General features: G+C 38.9%; 1 protein-coding gene across 4 annotated transcripts in view; it reads left to right on the top strand.

Annotated features, from left to right (window-relative positions):
• LOC135212505 (syntaxin-1A-like) overlaps positions 1-18902 on the top strand; it is a 397641-nt gene that overhangs the window by 350501 nt on the left and 28238 nt on the right. For all 4 annotated transcript variants that reach the window (XM_064246004.1, XM_064246005.1, XM_064246003.1 and 1 more), the window contains 3 exons: positions 16457-16625; positions 17241-17422; positions 18253-18459. In XM_064246004.1, the coding sequence (XP_064102074.1) occupies positions 16457-16625; positions 17241-17422; positions 18253-18459 (558 nt within the window). The remainder of the gene's footprint in view (positions 1-16456; positions 16626-17240; positions 17423-18252; positions 18460-18902) is intronic.

Raw genomic sequence — 18902 nt, 5'->3', positions numbered from 1 at the left:
GGTCTTGGAGTTGGAAGACAGGAAATCTATCAGACGCCTTTCCCATTCCAGTGGAGATGAAGCCTCACTTGGAGTGGTGGTTGCCCCCATTGAAGGAGAACAAATGAATCTCCATGAAGGTTCAGAACCCAAACCTAGTGTTATACTCCGACGCGTCGGAGAAGGGTTGGGGAGCAACGTTAGGCTCGAGAGAGGTGTCAGGCATCTGGGAAGCAGCACAGGTGTCCTGGCACATAAACTGCAAGGAGCTCTTTGCCGTACATCTGGCTCTGAAGAGCCTAGAACCTTTGGTATCGAACCAAGTTGTTCAAATGAATATAGACAACACCACAGCGTTGGCCTACATTCGGAAACAAGGAGGGACTCACTCCTTGTTCCTTTACGAACTGGCAAGAGACCTACTGCTTTGGACTTCCCAGAGGAATATCTCCCTGCTTACGAGATTTATTCAGGGAGAAAGGAATGTAAGGGAGGACAGGCTCAGCAGGAGGAACCAGGTCCTTCACACAGAGTGGACCCTACACTCGGAAGTGTGTCAGAGTCTCTGGTCTCTTTGGGGGACTCCTCATGTGGATCTCTTCGCCACATTCCTTTCCAAAAGACTGGAGGTATTTTGTTCGGTGGTAGAAGATCCCAGAGCTCTGATGGTCAACGCCTTCCTACTAGACTGGTCTCACGTAGACGTCTACGCCTTTCCACCGTTCAAGATCCTGGGACTAGTTCTAAAGAAATTTGTGGCTTCAGAAGGAACACGGATGACCCTGATAGCCCCCTTTTGGCCAGCACAAGACTGGTTCACAGAGGTGGTGGAGTGGACAGTAGATTTTCCCAGATCCCTCCCAAGAAGGACGGATCTTCTCAAACAACCACACTTCCAGAGGTATCATCAAAACCTCCTCGCTCTCGCTCTGACTGCCTTTCGACTATCGAAAGACTTGTCAGAGCGAGAGGGTTTTCTCGCAAAGTTGCAAGCGCGATTGCGAGAGCCCACAGAGCTTCCACTAGACGAGTATATCAGTCTAAGTGGGAAGTTTTTAGAAGGTGGTGCAAGTCTAAGAAGTTGTCCTCCTCCACTACCTCTGTGACGGAAATCGCTGATTTCTTACTATTCTTGAGGGAAGATTCGCATCTATCTGTACCCACAATAAAGGGTTACAGAAGTATGCTTTCGACAGTCTTCAGGAATAGAGGACTAGATCTAACAGGGAATAAGGATCTCCACGATCTCATAAGATCCTTTGAAACTACAAAGTCATCGGGGCCAGCTCCTCCTAGCTGGAACCTTGATGTAGTTTTAAAATTCCTTTCATCTGATAAGTTCGAACCTCCTCATCTGGCATCTTTTCGAGACCCGACTAGAAAATGTTTGTTCCTATTAGCTTTAGCCACAGCAAAAAGAGTTAGTGAATTGCAGGCTCTAGAGGATAAAGTAGGATTTAAGGGGGACTCGGCCATTTGCTCGTTTAAAGCTTTATTTCTGGCTAAAAACGAGAATCCCTCGAATCCCTGGCCTAGGACCTTTGAGGTTAAAGGTTTATCGAGTCTCCTAGGGAGAGAGGCAGAAAGATCTCTTTGTCCTGTAAGAGCTCTGAAATTCTGTCTTCAGAGAAAACACCAGATGGGGGGCTCGACACAAGGTCTTTGGTGCGCGGTAAAAGACCCCACAAGACTGATGTCCAAGAATGCTCTAGCGTTCTTTGTAAGAAGCGTCATTACAGATGCGCATATGATCTGTCCTGACGACGCTTTTTGACTTCTAAAAGTGAAAGCTCATGAAGTAAGAGCAGTAGCGACATCTCTCTCGTTTCATAAAAATATGTCGCTAAAGAACATCTTGGAAGCGACATTTTGGAGATGCAACTCAGTATTCGTATCTCACTACTTGAGAGATGTTCGTGTGACCTATGAGAATTGTTTTTCTATAGGTCCTTTCGTGTCAGCGGATACGATCCTGGGTATAGGAGCTAACACCAATCTTTAATTTATACATACCGTCTATTAGATATGTTCTAGACTTTCTGCTGACAAAGTGCAGACGTCGCACTGGCGGCCAGTCACTATTGTTCAGTAAGGAACTCTTGTGATATCTTATTAGATGAGTATCATTATTTTTTTTGAAAATTATGTGTGTGTGTGTAATGTGTTTTTGAGTTATGGTTGTTGTGAAGAGTTTGGGGATAACTCAGAACAATTTTTAATACTAACACGGTGGTTAGGATCAGGTGGTCGGGATTGGTTGTGTGCTCCTTCATAAGGTGTATTGTCATATAAGTGGATCAGCACCCATTGACAAAGTCCTTTCAGGCTCTGCCGAGTAAGCAGATAAGACCCCATCGGCAGACCCACAAGAACTCTTGGCCATAGATCATATATCTTGCTAAAGTTTCTTGAGGTGATGCAGACTCCTGGGCAGCACCCACTGGGCAGCACCCACAAAGTCTACCACCTATCGGGTAGGAACCAAGGTTTATTTATACCTACAACATATGTTGTTTACCTGTCTATTCCATAAGTAGCTGTCTCTTACCCTCCACCAAAGGGTGCCAATCAGCTATGTATATATCTGACAGGTAAGTTAATTGTATGAAAATGATATTGTTATGATACAATAAAGTTTCATACATACTTACCTGGGAGATATATACGATTAATGGCCCACCCAGCCTCCCCGCAGGAGACATGTGGAAGAGAGAAAATATGATAGAAAACGGGAATGGTTCCTAGTCCTGCCACCCAGGGCAGGCCGGTAGATCACCTGACCTACCTGTAGCGAGTGGCACGAAATTTGAATTTCTGTCGGGGACGACGGAGTCTTAGCTATGTATATATCTGCCAGGTAAGTATGTATGAAACTTTATTGTATCATAACAATATCATTTTTATTTATTTATTTATTTTTTTTTTTGCAATTAGGCAAATACTGTAGTATAATGTGTGTAGTGTATGCTTTAGTTAATTTAGCTTCCTCTCTATGCTTCATGACGAAAATATATTCATATATAAATAAATCCCTTATTTTATACCTGCTTAACCCTTAAATACAAAGCCGGTATTTCCGAAAGTGTCTCCCATATGCCGGCGGTGTTTTGGAGTGAGTGCCGACGCGGAAAAAAAAGTTTTTTTTTTTTAAATCACAGCATACTTAGTTTTCAAGATTAAGAGTTCATTTTGGCTTCTTTTTTGGCATTGCCTAAAGTTTAGTACAGGCGGTCCCCGGGTTACGACGGGGGTTCCGTTCTTAAGACGCGTCGTAACCCGAAAATCGTCGTAAGCCAGAACGACGTTCTTGAAAACATGTCCACAGGGAAAATTTCACTACTAATTTGCAATTTTTCTTAGGGCCGTATCTCTAAAATTATCACTAATTTACTTTTTTTTCATGTGCAACACTGTGTATTCACAAATTACTGTATATTTTCATTAAAATACAAGAGAGAGAGAGAGAGAGAGAGAGAGAGAGAGAGAGAGAGAGAGAGAGAGAGAGAGAGAGAGAGAGAGAGAGAGAGAGAAATAACTCCTTAGGTTTCAATAGATTGAAATGAACGTCTGTAGGCAATTTTTTCCCCCTCCCATAAATACATATATTTCTCCAGAGAAGAGAGAAAGAGAGGACTGTGCAATTATGTTTGTCTGTCTATCAATTCTTTTGCTGAGAGCGAGAGAGATAAAAGGAAGAAATAGAAACACCAAATGTATGACAAGTATCTTGTGGAGAGAGAGAGAGAGAGAGAGTTGTCCTTATAGTATTTAAAAGAGAGAAATGGAATGATTATTGTATTTAAAATACTCAGATATGAATTTTGTACTTATAGTATTATTATTGGAAAATATTAATGATAAACTTATTACATACACGTCCATGAAAATGATCTCATCTCAGTAAGAGAGAGAGAGAGAGAGAGAGAGAGAGAGAGAGAGAGAGAGAGAGATTACATAAAACCATTAAATTCGTTGACCGTTGTATGGCATTGTTAAGCTTGAGTGTCACTCGAGTTGAGGTGGGGAAATTGATACAGAAAAGACAAAGGGAAGAATTTTCTTTTGAAATTAGTTATCGTATTATTACTACTTCTATTATTATTATTTTGAAAATATAATAAACACGTGCATCTACCATAAAAATTCTCTCATCTCAGTAAGAAAGAGGAATTATCCTTACAAGTGAAATGGAAAGGTCATTTTCATCTCTTTAAAATGCGACCATTATGAATTTTGTAATTAAAGTTTTATTATTATTATTATTATTATTATTATTATTAGTTATTATTATAAATATTATTATTAAATAACTGAAATTATCAATAAACATTTTACATACTAGTTCCATAAAAATTCTTTCATCTCGGTAAAAGAGAGAGAGAGAGAAGAGAGAGAGAGAGAGAGAGAGAGAGAGAGAGAGAGAGAGAGAGAGAGAGAGAGAGAGAGAGTGTATCTCTCTCTGTTTATAACGCTTCCAGCGAAAGAGAGGGAGGGAGTTACCACTATGTATGACACATTATTATCTTGTGTGGCAAAAGAGAGAGAGAGAGAGTTAACCTTAATTAAAAGTGACATGGATAGATTAGTACGTATTGTATTTCTTTAAAATACTATCACATATGAATTTTGTAATTACAGTTATTATTATTATTATTATTAGTTATTATTATTATTATTATTATTATTGTTATTTGAAAGTATTAAAAAACAAATAGTACAAGTACATAAAAAATCTTGAGTCTCAGTAAATGAGAGAGAGAGAGAGAGTAGAGAAGAGAGACGAGAGAGAGAGAGAGAGAGAGAGAGAGAGACGAGAGAGAGAGAGAGAGGAGGGAAGAGAATGATGAGAGAGAGAGAGAGAGAGGGGGGGGGGGAGGGGGGGGGGGGGAATGTCAGGACCACGTGATTGCAACACTGCAGCTCTCCCCCAGCTATTCCCCCTCCTGGCTGTCACAGAACTTGATATATAGCTGACAGTTTTAGTACCTGCATCTCGAAAAAGGTTACTGGAAGTTACTTCAAGAAGACTGGGATTTCCTTCATTCTTCCATGATTTTTTAAATATAAGCTAAAATCTTACTAATTCACTATGGTATTTTCTTTAATGAATTGGTATTATTGCTGTATAAATTAATATTAATATTTTTGAAAATAGTAAAAATCATTTATTTATCATACTAAAAAAACATACATCTTTGTAGTATAGAGAGAGAGAGAGAGAGAGAGAGAGAGAGAGAGAGAGAGAGAGAGAGAAACTGTGCTAAACTATAAAGGATTCTTATCTTATCATAGTAGTATGTGTTTTTTAAAAGCGTTGTAAACTTGGAGAGTCGGAAGTGTCAGCGTCGTACCTCGGACAAGCCGTCCGTGGACCCAGGCGGTTTTTCAATGAATATTTAGGAAAAAGCGTCGTAACCTCGGAACGGCGTAAGCCGGACCCATCGTAACCCGGGGACCGCCTGTATATAACTATCAGAAAGGAAAAAAATATCATTATCATATATAAATATTGGAATATATGACAGCACGAAAAAAAATTTCATATATAATTGTATACAAATCACGCTGTGAGCAAAACGGTTAAAGCTAATGAGGTATATAACACATTGTAAAACGATCAAAGCAACACAGAAAATATTATCACGATATGATGCATGAATTCGTAACGCACGGACGTAAAAAAAAGTTGTTTGTTCATGAAACTTACCTGACAGATATATATATAGCTGTATTCTCCGAAGTCCGACAGAATTTCAAAATTCGCGGCACACGCAGTGGGCGGCCAGGTGGTAGTACCCATTCCCGCCGCTGGGAGGCGGATATCAGGAACTATTCCCATTTTCTATTCATATTTTTTCTGTCGCCGGTCGGTAAACAACTGTTTACAGACCTCCGCCTAGGATTTTGAAACTTCATTAGCCGCTTAAGTATCCTAATTATTCTTTCGATTATTGACTTGGATTTGTGGCTAGGCATACGCTATCGTAAATTTTTTCATTGCATTTGATGTCTGAAGCTAGTTAGCCTAGTTTCAGACTTTGTTGTCTGCATGGGGTAAGGTGAGGCTACCGGAACTTTCGGTAGACACTCGCTTAGTATATATGACGTTTACATGTTTTCTTTGCATAAGTTCAATGTAATTAGTGTAATGTGTGACTGATTACGGAAGAAGTAGGATTCATGTACGCATTTTAGAGCGTGTTAGAATCAGGAGTTTTCCTCCACAGTAAACAGAAGTTAGAAATAATGAACCTTCTAACCTCCTGTAGATTTTATTTTGCCTAACCCTGTGGTATGGCTTACGGGCCTAGAAGAAGTGTCTGCTAGAGGATTACATCAAGTAATCTTAGACTAAAGTGCTCGCTCTCCAATCAGTGTTGTGAAGTGTAGCCCCTTGTGTTGTGGAGGGGGCGTCAGATCGGCCCCATAATGCCTCTAGGCCTGGACCTCTGTCGGACTCCCAAGGACTCAGGGAGAGGGCATGTCGAAAGCCGCAAGAGGGTTACGGGGGCTCCCCACCGATTCTCGTCCCTTCGGCAGGACCTGTTGACGATTCCCAGGCTGCTAAAGATCGTGCACGTGCACAAATCTTGAAGGATTGCTTCTCGTCCTCCGAGGCGTCCTCCGCGCAAGGGTTGGAGCTCTCGGAAGGACTCGCGCCCTAAAGAAGCTTTAGAGAAGAGGACGCTTCAGTCCTCTCTCTCGTCAGGAGGGAACGTCAGATCGGCCCCATAACGCCTCTAGGCCTAGACCTCTGTCGGACTCCCAGGAAACCAGGGAGAGGGCATGTCAAAAGCCGAAGGAGGGTTACGGGTTTTTCATGCTGATCTGGCTTCCTTTCGGCAGGTCCTGTTGTCAACTTCCCAGGCTGCCGAAGATCGAGCACGTGCCCCCCAACGAATCTTGAAGGATTGCTTCTCGTCCTCCGAGGCGTCCTCCCCACACAGTCGTTTTCCTTTCTTTCTCTCTTCCTCGTTGAGGAAAGATGTAGTAGAGAATTCGATGTTCAAATTACTACAATACTTACGTAGTTTATCTTTGCGTCATTTTGCTAACGCATGGGTCAAGTCATATACGCATATCGTATTTACCTCTTGCGGATAGAAGCCGAAAGAACTGTTGTTCTAATGTATTTAATTGTCACTCCCTTCAACCTTCCAAGAGTTTTCGGAGTAAGAACAACTCTTCAGGTATTGTTACGACAACACCAACTCAGCTTCTGTATTTAGCGAATTTTGTTTTGTTTAAATATGCCTGCTTGAGAGTTTCCTTTGCTCGATAATTTCATACCTATCCCTTCGTAAAAGGAGTAGCTGGCAACTCAGGCAGATAGTGCGAGACGATGAACAAGGCTGCTGTTACTGTGATCTACGCAGTACCGGCTAGCTCGGTGACATGCGCGGATTGGTTACGTCTCTCTCCCTTGCGGGAATGGCTGAATAAGCCGTCTCTCTGCCCTACAATCATGGATTTTAGCCTCGGGTTGAGGAAATTTCTAGTAATCTTGAATGAACACGCCTTCCGTTTACTTAGATAATTTCAACAAGATATCTCTTATACTTGTTCGGTGCGGGTTTACCGCCACGGTAACAGAATTCTGCTACGACTCTACCGCGGCATAGCACTATAATAATGCTCTCCTTGCTTATGCAAAGCGCAGCCTTATTTAGGGAAGGAAGCAGGCTGAGTGAGGGAATGGATGAGTTTGCTGGGGATCATTTCCTCGCTGGAGAAGCTTGTTTTCCCTGAATAAACAGCAATTCAGACCTCTACATTTTTTCCTCACAAAGAAATTGGAATAACATCAAAGATCTAGTAATAATTCTAATTTTCTCTCAACGGCTTGAGGATCACCTCGGGTGATAGCGAGAGGGTGCCAGACATCCGAACAGAGGAACAGATGTTCTGGCACATTGTCTGAAAGAATTGGAAGCCAAACTGGTCGGCTCTCCAGTTCCTCGAAGGGTTGAGTTTGGATCGAGTGGCCCAAATCATCTCGGATAATTTCTCAGCTCTCTCATAGCTCAAGAAGAGAGAGTTGGTTATGGGCTTGGGCACGGAACGTAACGATCCTCAAGAGGTTCGTTAAACTAGTGCATGTCCGTGCGCGTCTTCATGATCGAAGGCAACAACTACTGACGTCTGAGTAATCCTCACTTAGAAGTATGTCGAAAGTTGAGGAGAGACTCGAGGGCGTCCTTTCGTTAAGTTTTTCGTAATATTGAAGACGAAGGAGCTTCCTCTTAAGTTGTTCCCTTATTCATGATCCTAGAGGATTAGCTTTAGTCTCCACATGTTGGCCTCTAAGAGGTTGGATTCACAGAGGTCAGGTAATTCAGAGAATTGTCCAAAGACCCTTCCCGAGAGAATCGTGTAATCTAACATCGTCACTTAGTGAAGTATCTAATATCTTTCCTCTCTGAGTCTGAAGGCGTTCAGACTATCGAGAATTGATAAGATCTTCAAGATTAATGGCAGTCTCTTGGCCAAGGCAAAGCAGTGCTGCCTATTTTCAGTGTTCAATCGGAGGGGGCCGTTTCTGGAGATAGTGAAGGGAAATGACTGTTCCTCCACCTCGACCTCTGTGAATTTCTTTATGGTTCTATCTTTCCGTATGAAGTATGAGATAAGCTAGAAGTCCTAACTATTGTAGAATATGCAAATATGTTGTTGACGGCCTCTAGGCTCAGAGATTCGAATTCTGCAAACACAAAGCTTCACGATCTTTGAGGTCTGGGGAGATCTTGAAATTTCTCTGGATCGCAGGTTCTGGCATGGAACTTAGACGTAGTCTGAGTTTCTGATGCCAAAAGCATTTCGAACCTATCCTTTCTGCGAACTTAATACACGTGACCAGAAAGGCTAACATTCTAACCGCTCTAGCCACGGCAAAGAGGGTTAGTGAGGTTTTAGCCATCATCAGAGGTTTTAGCTTTAAAGGACATAATGCGGTCTGTCCTCTAAGCCTTCCGTTCTTGATAAAAACGAAAACCTGTCTAACCCTTGACCCGAAGGCTTGGAGACCAAGGGTATGGCACAAAGATTGGGCAAAGGGCATTAGAGAGTCTGTGCCCTGTCGGGTCTCTCAAGTTTTATCTTGATAAAACTATAGAAAGTCGAGGTCAATGGACAATCTGCGGTGTTCCGTAAAAGATCAGACTGGTTCATGTCCAAGAACACCCTGGCATTATAGTCAAGGAGTTCTTTTAAGAAGTCTCATTCATTATGTTTGCATAAGATTTGAGATTTTTTCTTAATAGAATGCTCAAGAGGTGAGGGCGCGGCCTCGGAAGCATTTCAACAGAGCATGACACTCAGTAACATCCTGAGTGGCCTAACGCTTTAGCGAAGCAACTCTGTGTTCGCTTCACACTCCCGACGGGATGTGAAGACGACATTTCAGATCTGTAAGTCGCTAGGACCATACATATCCGTAGATATATTATTGGGGGCAGGAAGCAACACGAATCCTATCCTATAGAAAAGGGATAGGTATGCTTTTAACTTTGAAGGGTTGGTCGCTTGAGGCGCGTTCCTTTTCTTTAGCCTAGAAGTTATGGAACTAACTTGGATAGGTTAGGTCAGGTGGTGGTTTTAGCTTCGTTGCCCTCAGAAGTATGGTCATATGGTCTAGTCACATTGTGGTCACGCCCCCGTTGACAGATCATCTAGAGCGCACCAGCATTACAGGTCTCTACCTCGCTGGCAACTCTAGTAACGCAGAAGCAGACTTTGGTGACAGTAATCACGAAGTCGGCTATGCTAACAGGTGAGGAACCAAGATGTATATCGTCTACTTAATTCAGTTTCCCAAAAATCCTATTCTGTCTCTTCCCACCATCCGAAGGTGGGATTCAGCTATATATATATCTGTCAGGTAAGTTTCATGAACAAAATGTTATTGTTATAATACAATTAAGTTTGTTCATACTTACCTGGCAGATATATATAATTAAAGTGCCCACCACCTCCCTCAGGAGACAGTGGCACTGATAAAATATGATAGAAAATGGGAATAGTTCCTGATATCCGCCTCCCAGCGGCGGGAATGGGTACTACCACCTGGCCGCCCACTGCGTGTGCCGCGAATTTTGAAATTCTGTCGGACTTCGGAGAATACAGCTATATATATATATCTGCCAGGTAAGTATGAACAAACTTAATTGTATTATAACAATAACATTTTTCAAAACTTCACCATAAATCAAAATATTGTGCTAGAGACTTCTCGTTTGTTGCAAAATGAAGGTAATTGATTGAATATTACTAGACTGTAAGTGTTGTAGCTTACAATTGCAGTTTTCAACCATTTCGGTTGAGTTAAAGTTGACCGAAGGTCGAATTGTTTCTATTTATTGTGATTTATATGAAAACATTTCAAAACTGATAAAAGCTACAACCATGGGTTGTTTTTAGTTGTACTCTACATGAAATTGCGCACATTTTCATATATAAAACTTTATGTAACGGCTAATGCAAAATGGTGCAAACATTACGACAATCGGACAAAAGAATTTCTGATTTTTTTCAGAAGAGTTACCGCGGGGACGTAAGGAAAAAGTTTTTTTCATAAATTCACCATAAATTGAAATATTGTGCTAGAGACTTCTAATTTGTTGCAAAATGAAGGTAAATTATTGAATATTACTAGAATGCAAGAGTTTTTTTTTTACCATTTCGCTCAAGTCAAAGTTGACCGAAGGTTGAAATTTTGGCACTTATCGTTATTTATATGAAAATATTTCAAAACTGATAAAAGCTACAACCACGGGTTATTTTTTGTTATATTCTACATGAAATTGTGCACATTTTCATATACAGTGGTACCTCGACATACGAAAGGGTCAACTTACGAAAAACTCAAGATACAAAAGCAAATACGAAGATTTTTTTGGCTCTACATACGAAAATAGTTCAAGTTACGAAAGGTTGTTGCTGTAAAGTCCTGAGATTCGCCCGGACCACCGAGAACAATTTTAAAACTCACGCGCTGCCAACTGAGTAAACTCGCCACCATCCTCCCTCTCTCCCATTGGTTCCTGATGCTAGTCACCCCATAAGATCCTGCTCTCCTATTGGTCAGCATCTACCCCTTGTGCTCTATGTATTCTACATATTGGTAAAAGGATGCTGTAAATTGAAAAACTTATTCATGCAATACATTTAATAAAAATAAAACATTAGGTAAAGATAGAATAAAGAATAGAAATGAATGGTTATTACGTATATATTAGTTTCAGTAGTTGAAGAGAGATAATGAAAATTTATGTCTTACTGTGTGCTAGGAAAAGTGATTGCTTGGCGATCGTTCGGTACTCGTAAGTGCTGGATGTAAACAGAAGTTTGGAAGCTTTTTTTTTTTTTTAGCATTCTTCTGTTTTAATATTAAGTACGTATATGTTTCATTATAGCTGTCAGTAACTCGGTATCTTCATTAGGTAAAGATAGAATAAAGAATAGAAATGAATGGTTATTATACTGTTTGGTAGTTTCATTAGTTGAAGAGAGATACTAATGAAAATTTATGGCTTACTGTGTGCTAGGAAAAGTGATTGCTTGGCGATCGTTCGGTACTCTTAAGAGCTGAGTGTAAGTAAACGATTGGAAGGGGTTTTTTATGTTTGTTTGTGTATTATAGTTAATGATTAATTAATAATTATTTGAAATGAGTACATACTGATTATTTATACATTTTATTGGCCTATTCTAAGCTTTTAGCTTCTTAGGTTTAGATGTCAGAATCATAGACTAGGCTACAGTAGCAACTGCTAACATAGGCTGGGTTTATTGCTAAGGGACATATGATAAAGTCCTAATATATGCAGTATAAATGGGGTTGAACATTACATGCAGTTGAATATTACTCAAGTTTGTACAGTATTTTGCCTTTTTAGAGTCATATTTCTTCCATCAGATCGGCGTCGTAACCCTAGAACATGTGTTGTAGGCCTGGAAATATAATTTACTGGGGTGTTTTTGTAGGGCTTGGAATGGATTAGGCATTTTACATGTAAAATGCAGTTCAAGATATGAAAAACTCATGATACGAAGGCCGCCTCAGAATGGATTAATTTCGTATCTCGAGGTACCACTGTACAGTGGTACCTCGAGATACGAAAGGCTCAACTTACGAAAAACTCGAGATACGAAAGCCAATACGAAAAACTTAACGGCTCTACATACAAAAAGTTTTCAAGATACAAAAGGGTTCTGAAAGTCCGAGATTCGCCCAGATAACAATTTTGAAAATCGTGCCGCGCACCGCCATCTTAGTATAATAGTAGACTCGCCACCATCCTCCTGCTCTCCCATTGGTTCCTGATGCTAGTCGCGGCCATGAAATCCTTCTCTCCTATTGGCCAGCGTCCCTCCCATCATGCATCTACTATGTACACGTGGTGGCGTGGCTCGGCCACTCGGTACCAGCATTGTTATAGTACGCACGCGGTATTCGTTTTCGGGATCGTCAATGTGTACGTAATTTAAAAAAAAAAAAAGTGACCAAGATCTCTCACATGGGATAAGTGATCAAGGTCTCTCTCATGGGATAACTGGAAACTTTGCAAGGTTGGTAGAATCTCCACTCCCTGCTGAACTGGGGTGTAGACCAATCATTTACAACATGCATACCAGTATGTAGTGTACGTATAATCAAGGCACTTCAGTTTATTTTGAAGGTCAGCAGCCGAACATTCAGTACCCAAATCAGTTGCAGAGAGAGCATTTGGTTGAATAGGGTTTTGATGGACACCAGGGCCAACAGAGTCATGAGGTGCAAAAAAGAAAGTTGAAATTCTGTTTTAAAAAAAAAAAAAAAAAAAAAAACCTACGTAAAGTAAAAAAAATAAAAAAAAAAAGTTAAAAATCAAAAAAAGAAGAAAAAAATGGCAGAAATTAAAGCAGCTTTTCATAAAGTGCAATCATTTGTAGAAGACACCCCCCGAAAAGGCTCACACAGGAACATTGTGAAAAGTACATAGGCAGAAGCAATCTTCCTTGGATAGTTACGTTATAGTACGTACGTATATTTTTTAAAGTGTATGTACGTACATATTACATAAAAAAAAAGCAGAAATTAAAGCCGCTTTTCATAAAGTTCAATCATTTGTAGAAGACACCCCCCCGAAAAGGCTACACAGGAACATTGTGAAAAGTAGGCAGAAGCAATCTTCCTTGGATAGCTACGTATGTATGTAGCCTCACTCAAAAGGTAAGCTTCCACATTTTACGTTACAGTAATAATATTTCTTGTACACTAATATACACTTTTATTTACAGGTTTTGCATTTTTAATCTTATTTTAGGTATTGAATGGTCCAAATTGTTGTAGTATTTCATTGTTTATAGGTCAATTTTGCTTTATTATGAAATTTAATGGGGTGTTTTTGGAGGGCTTGGAACGGATTAGCCATTTTACATGTAAAATGTGGTCCAAGATACGAAAACCTCATGATACTAAGGGCGCCTCGCAACGGATTAATTTCGTATCTCAAGGTACTACTGTATAAAACTTTATGGAACGGCTAATATAAAATGGTGCAAACATTACGACAATCAGACAAACGAATTTCTGATTTTTTCGGCAGTTACCGCACGGACGAAAGGAAAAAGTTTTCAAAAATTCACCATAAATCAAAATATTGTGCTAGAGACTTGCAATTTGTTTCAAAATGAAGGTAAAGGATTGAATATTACTAGAAAGTAAGAGTTGTAGCTTACAATTGCGTTTTTCGACCAATTCGGTCGAGTCAAAGTTGACCGAAGATTGAAATTTTGGCACTTATCATGATTTATATAAAATATTTCAAAACTGATAAAAGCTACAACCAATGGTTGTTTTTTTATGTATTGTACATGAAATTACGCACATTTTCATATATAAAACTTTATGTAACAGCTAATATAAAACTGTGCAAACATTACGACAATCGGACGAAAGAATTTCTGATTTTTTCGGAAAAGTTACCGCGCGGACGTAAGGAAAAAGTTTTTTTCTAAAATTCACCATAAATCGAAATATTGTGCTAGAGACTTGCAATTTGTTGCAAAATGAAGGTAAATGATTAAACATTACTAGAATGTAAGAGTTTTAGCTTACAGTTGCATTTTTGACCATTTCGGTAGAGTCAAAGTTGACAGAAGGTTTAAATTTTGGCACTTATCGTTATTTATATGAAAATATTTTATAACTGATAAAAGCTACAACCATGGGTTGCTTTTTGTTATATTATACATGAAATTGTGCACATTTTCATATATAAAACTATAGTAACGGCTCATATAAAATGTTGCAAAAATCACGTCAAAGTGACAAAATAATTTCTGAGATGTGTCGCTGATGCTTTTTAGTGCGAGAAGAAAGAAATTTGCGCATGCGTGCCTGTAAACAAAACAACAGCTTGGTCCGTGAACTCCCAGCATCCCTGAAGGCAAGTGATTCAAAAATTTTCGCCAAATAGGCCTATACAGTGGCCCTCCCGTATTCGGGGGGGATGTGTACCAGACCCCCCTTGAATAGTTAGAGCCCGCGAATGTTTGGAACCCCTATAAAAACGTCAAAAACAACCTATTTTGTTAGTTAAAACTCAAGAAAAACCACTAAAAATTTTCATACTTGGTTTTTTTAATAGTTTTATCACAAAAAGTGCATTTTATGATGAAATTGATGAAAAAAACCAGTAATTTGTGGCTATTTCTCATAGAAAAATACCGCAAATGCACGAATTTTCCGCGAATAATGCGGGGAAATGTTCCTTATAGAAATCCGCGAATGTGTGAGTCCGTGAATCCGGAGAATGCGAATACGGGGGGCCCACTGTAACTATTTTTCCGCGAATATTTAAAAAACTTTTTAGTGTCAACGTATTTTAAGTCAATTAACCCTCTTACGCCGACTGGACGTATTTTACGTCGACATTTTTTGTCTCCCGTGTGCCGACTGGACGTATTTTACGTCGACTTACAAAAGTTTTTTTTAAATTCGCGGAAAATACTTATAGGCCTACCAGCCTAAAACTTTTGAATCATGCGCCTTGGGGGATGCTGGGAGTTCACGGATCAAGGTGTTGTTTTGTTTACAATCGTTACTCAGGCACGCAAGCGCAAATTTCTTTCTTGCCGGACTAAAAAGTATCTGTGACACATCTCGGAAATTATTTCGTCACTTTGACATAATTTTTGTATCATTGTAAATTAGCCGTTACATGAAGTATTATATATAAAAAGTGCGCATTTTTATGTAGAATACAACAATAAAATACTAATGATTGTAGCTTTTATCAGTTTTGAGATATTTTCATATAAATAACGATAATTGCCAAAATTTCAACCTTCGGTCAACTTTGACTCTACCGAAATGGTCAAAAAACGCAATTGTAAGCTAAAACGCTTATATTCTAGTAATATTCAATCATTTACCTTAATTTTGCAACTAATTGGAAGTCTCTAGCACAATATTTCGATTTATGGTGAATTTATGAAAAAACTTTTTCCTTACGTCCGCGCGGTAACTCTTCCAAAAAAAATCATACATGCGATTGTGGTAATGTTTGCACCATTTTAAAATTAGCCGTTATATAAAGTTTTATATATGGAAATGTGCGCAATTTCATGCAAAATACAACTCAGGCAATGACAAAAAAGGAGCCAAAAATGAACTCTTAATCCTTGAAAACTAAGCGCGCTGTGATTTTTTGAAAAAAATATTTTTTCCGCTTCCGCGCTCACTCCGAAACCCCTCCGGCACACGGGAGACAATTTTTTATTTACCGCTCCAGCGTAAGAGGGTTAAACACCCGACAGACAATTTTCGTCAACGTAAAATAGGTCCAATAGGCAGTTTAAGGGTTAATGCTTTTTAAAGGAGATATAACTTGGGAATAATCTTTGTTCAAAGAGGAATAATTATGTCATCTCCTAGGTATCTTTATTTGCCAGGAGAAATCTTTTATGTAAAACATTTTCAGTTATCATTTATGAAATGAAATGTAGGTAAATCAGTAACAATCCCCTATTCCATCAGGGTAGCATACCCAATCTGGGCTGCCACCTACTGGTGCCCCCCCCCCCCCCCCCCCCCTAGCAAACTATCATGGTATCCAATCATAGCTTAATAAAATAAGAATTGATCATGTTTATGAAGACAACTGTGTAGGCCTTCATTTTCCAACTCCATAGGGGAGTAGTGTCATCATATAGTCATTACTTTGGGTTCTTTGCAGCTTCCCCTCAGCCCTTAATTGCAACCTCTTTTGTTCCTCTTCCTGTACCTCCATTCATATTGTCTTTCTTTCATCAGACTATCCACCCTCTCCTTACAATTGTTCCTAGTGCAACAGCAAGGTTTTCCTTTTGTTACACTTTTAAAACCTTCTTACTCTCAATTTCCTTTTCAATGCTGAATGACCTTATAGGTCCCAGTGTTTGACCTCTTGTTTAAACACTATACTCGAATCCCAATTCCAATTCTTTTTTTCAGATCAAGCAAAAGGGTGCGAAAAGTTCAGGTGTAGTTCACCATGCAGCAACAACTCATCATTTCTCACTCATTCATCACCTCACCTTAGTTTTCCAAGAACTCTCTGTGACCCAGGTAGAGACTCAGGAGAGACATCGTCAGTATTTGAGAAAAGAACTCATTATTACAGGTGAGAATGAGTATATGGAGGAAGAAGTGTTTTTTTGTTTAAATTTGGATTCCTTTTTATATTATCATCATCCTGACTGCAGAACTATTGAGAGTACTATTGAAGTTTTTTTCCAGATTAGATAAAAAATATTGTACCTCTATATAGATGATATTGGGTACAATAATTGAGTTTAACAAATGTGATTGACAGCATATGATGAAAATTTAGTGGTATTATTGTAGATACCACCTATTACTAAATAATAGATTGTGTAATTATGTAATTCTCTGATTTATGCTATAATCATCAGCAGATTTACTTACGAAATGTGCTCCATCAAACTTTGTGTTTATATTTGTGTACTGGTTTATTTATAGTTACTAGATAAATACTTTACAATTTATTATTATATATAGGTGTCTTAATATCTGAAAATAATTGCTAGTAATTCGTTCTTTTGCTATTTCCAATTCAATCTTTCTCTAGGGGTGTATGACAGTGAGTATTCTGTTCTAAAAATTTAACAAATGCTTATACCCATGAATATTTGTGACATACAGCATTTTCAAAATACTTTAGAATCGCTATACGGTACTGAACTCCATTGGCTTATGATACCTTGCACACCAATAGGTCAGTGTGGTATAAATGAAAGTGAACTGGACAGTCTGCTTGAACAGTCGACTGAATTATTCACTCAAAACATTATCCAGGAAACGCAGATAGCGCGGCAACAGCTCCATGATCTTCAGGAGCGGCACGACGCTGTTATAAAATTAGAGAAATCTATAACGGAACTATGGCAATTATTTCAGGTAAGATAGTAGACAATGCAGATGAGTTGAGTTGGTTAAAAACTATCACTTCAATTTTAAAAATAATCATTGCTTACTTTTATTGTCAACCGGCCCAAGAATAGCCTTTATTAGGCTCAGAGGTCTGGATAAACTAATCCTTCAAAATGATATTAATCCCCTTACCGTCAGTCACGAAGGAACATGACCCAGTCATGTACTTCAGAATTGACTGTAGTAATAGTGTAATTATTTGTAAGAAGCTGAGCTTGTAAATATGTATTATAGTATTTTTCTTTGATTGACTTTATTCATTATTTCATTGCTCACAACTGTGGGTGGATGTTCTGCTTTCCAATCCACTATGAATGAATTAAATAAGAATAGTATTTCTAAACAAATTTCATGTGTGATAGATATAAAATAGTTTTTTGTAAATAGACTTAAGCTTTAACGGAGGTGTGCAAAGGTAAATATTCTTATTAATGAAATTAAGAGAGGCCCTTTTAGCCTAGGTTCTAAGAGAGCCTCTTTTTGTCCAGTTGTCAGTAATGTGTCTGTGATGAAACAAATATTTCTTCAACTAAATTTTTTCATTGCAAACACATGACATATAACAAATTTTGCATTGCAGCTAGATCAACGCACATAATGAGGTCCATAGCAGCCGCCATTTTCTTTCTTTCTTTTGAATAGGGCATTGACCTCTGAGACCATTAAGTTTTCATGTCACAAAAAGAGCAGATTATAAGTATGGGTAATGTATTGAAAAACATTTTTAAAAATAAATTTTATAACTAATGAGACTTTAGAATTGAAAATGTGATTACTACAGCTGATTCTTTCAACAGGACATAGCAATGCATGTGCAGCAACAGGGTGAAAGCATCAATAGAATAGAAAACTATGTTTTTGTGGCCCAGGAAAAGGCTACAGGTGCAAAGGAACAGTTGGGACAAGCTTTAATCAGCAAGAACAAGGCAATGAAGAAAAAGTTCATATGTGCTATAATCGCGGGAGTGGCTCTCCTTATCGTCATACTCGTTATCATTTTCTCAGTATGTGAATGTTGATTTTTTCTTGTCATGTTTGCTTTTGCTTCTCAAGGGTTGACTGCATGGGACACACACCTCTTGTCGGTTCTGACGGTTTTATACGTTCACTCCAGTAGCTGAATTATGATAGTCACTAAAGTGGCTATTTGTGTTAGCTTTTTCAGTTTTCTTTCTCCCTCACCTATTCATTTTAATATTTTATGTTTGTTGTACAAACCCATTATTTATATCACTGTCTCATTTGTAAGTCTTTGCAAATCAAAAACTCCATTTCCAAATAACATCTAGAAGAAGAGTGTTTGCTGCTAATTAGCAGCAAGGTACTTTCGTTGCCTCAGACCTTCTGTTTCATATACGTAGTTAAGAGCCTCACTTCTCATGTGTCTACCTCGCTATTGTCAGTTTTATTCTTTGGTGCTCATAGTCGATTGTTGCTTATAATTTTC

This window comes from Macrobrachium nipponense, chromosome 41 (assembly GCF_015104395.2).
Source record: "Macrobrachium nipponense isolate FS-2020 chromosome 41, ASM1510439v2, whole genome shotgun sequence".
Classification (NCBI taxonomy): Eukaryota; Metazoa; Arthropoda; class Malacostraca; order Decapoda; family Palaemonidae; genus Macrobrachium; species Macrobrachium nipponense.
The sequence above is the reverse complement of the archived record's forward strand: the minus strand, read 5'-3'. Positions and strand labels throughout refer to the sequence as shown.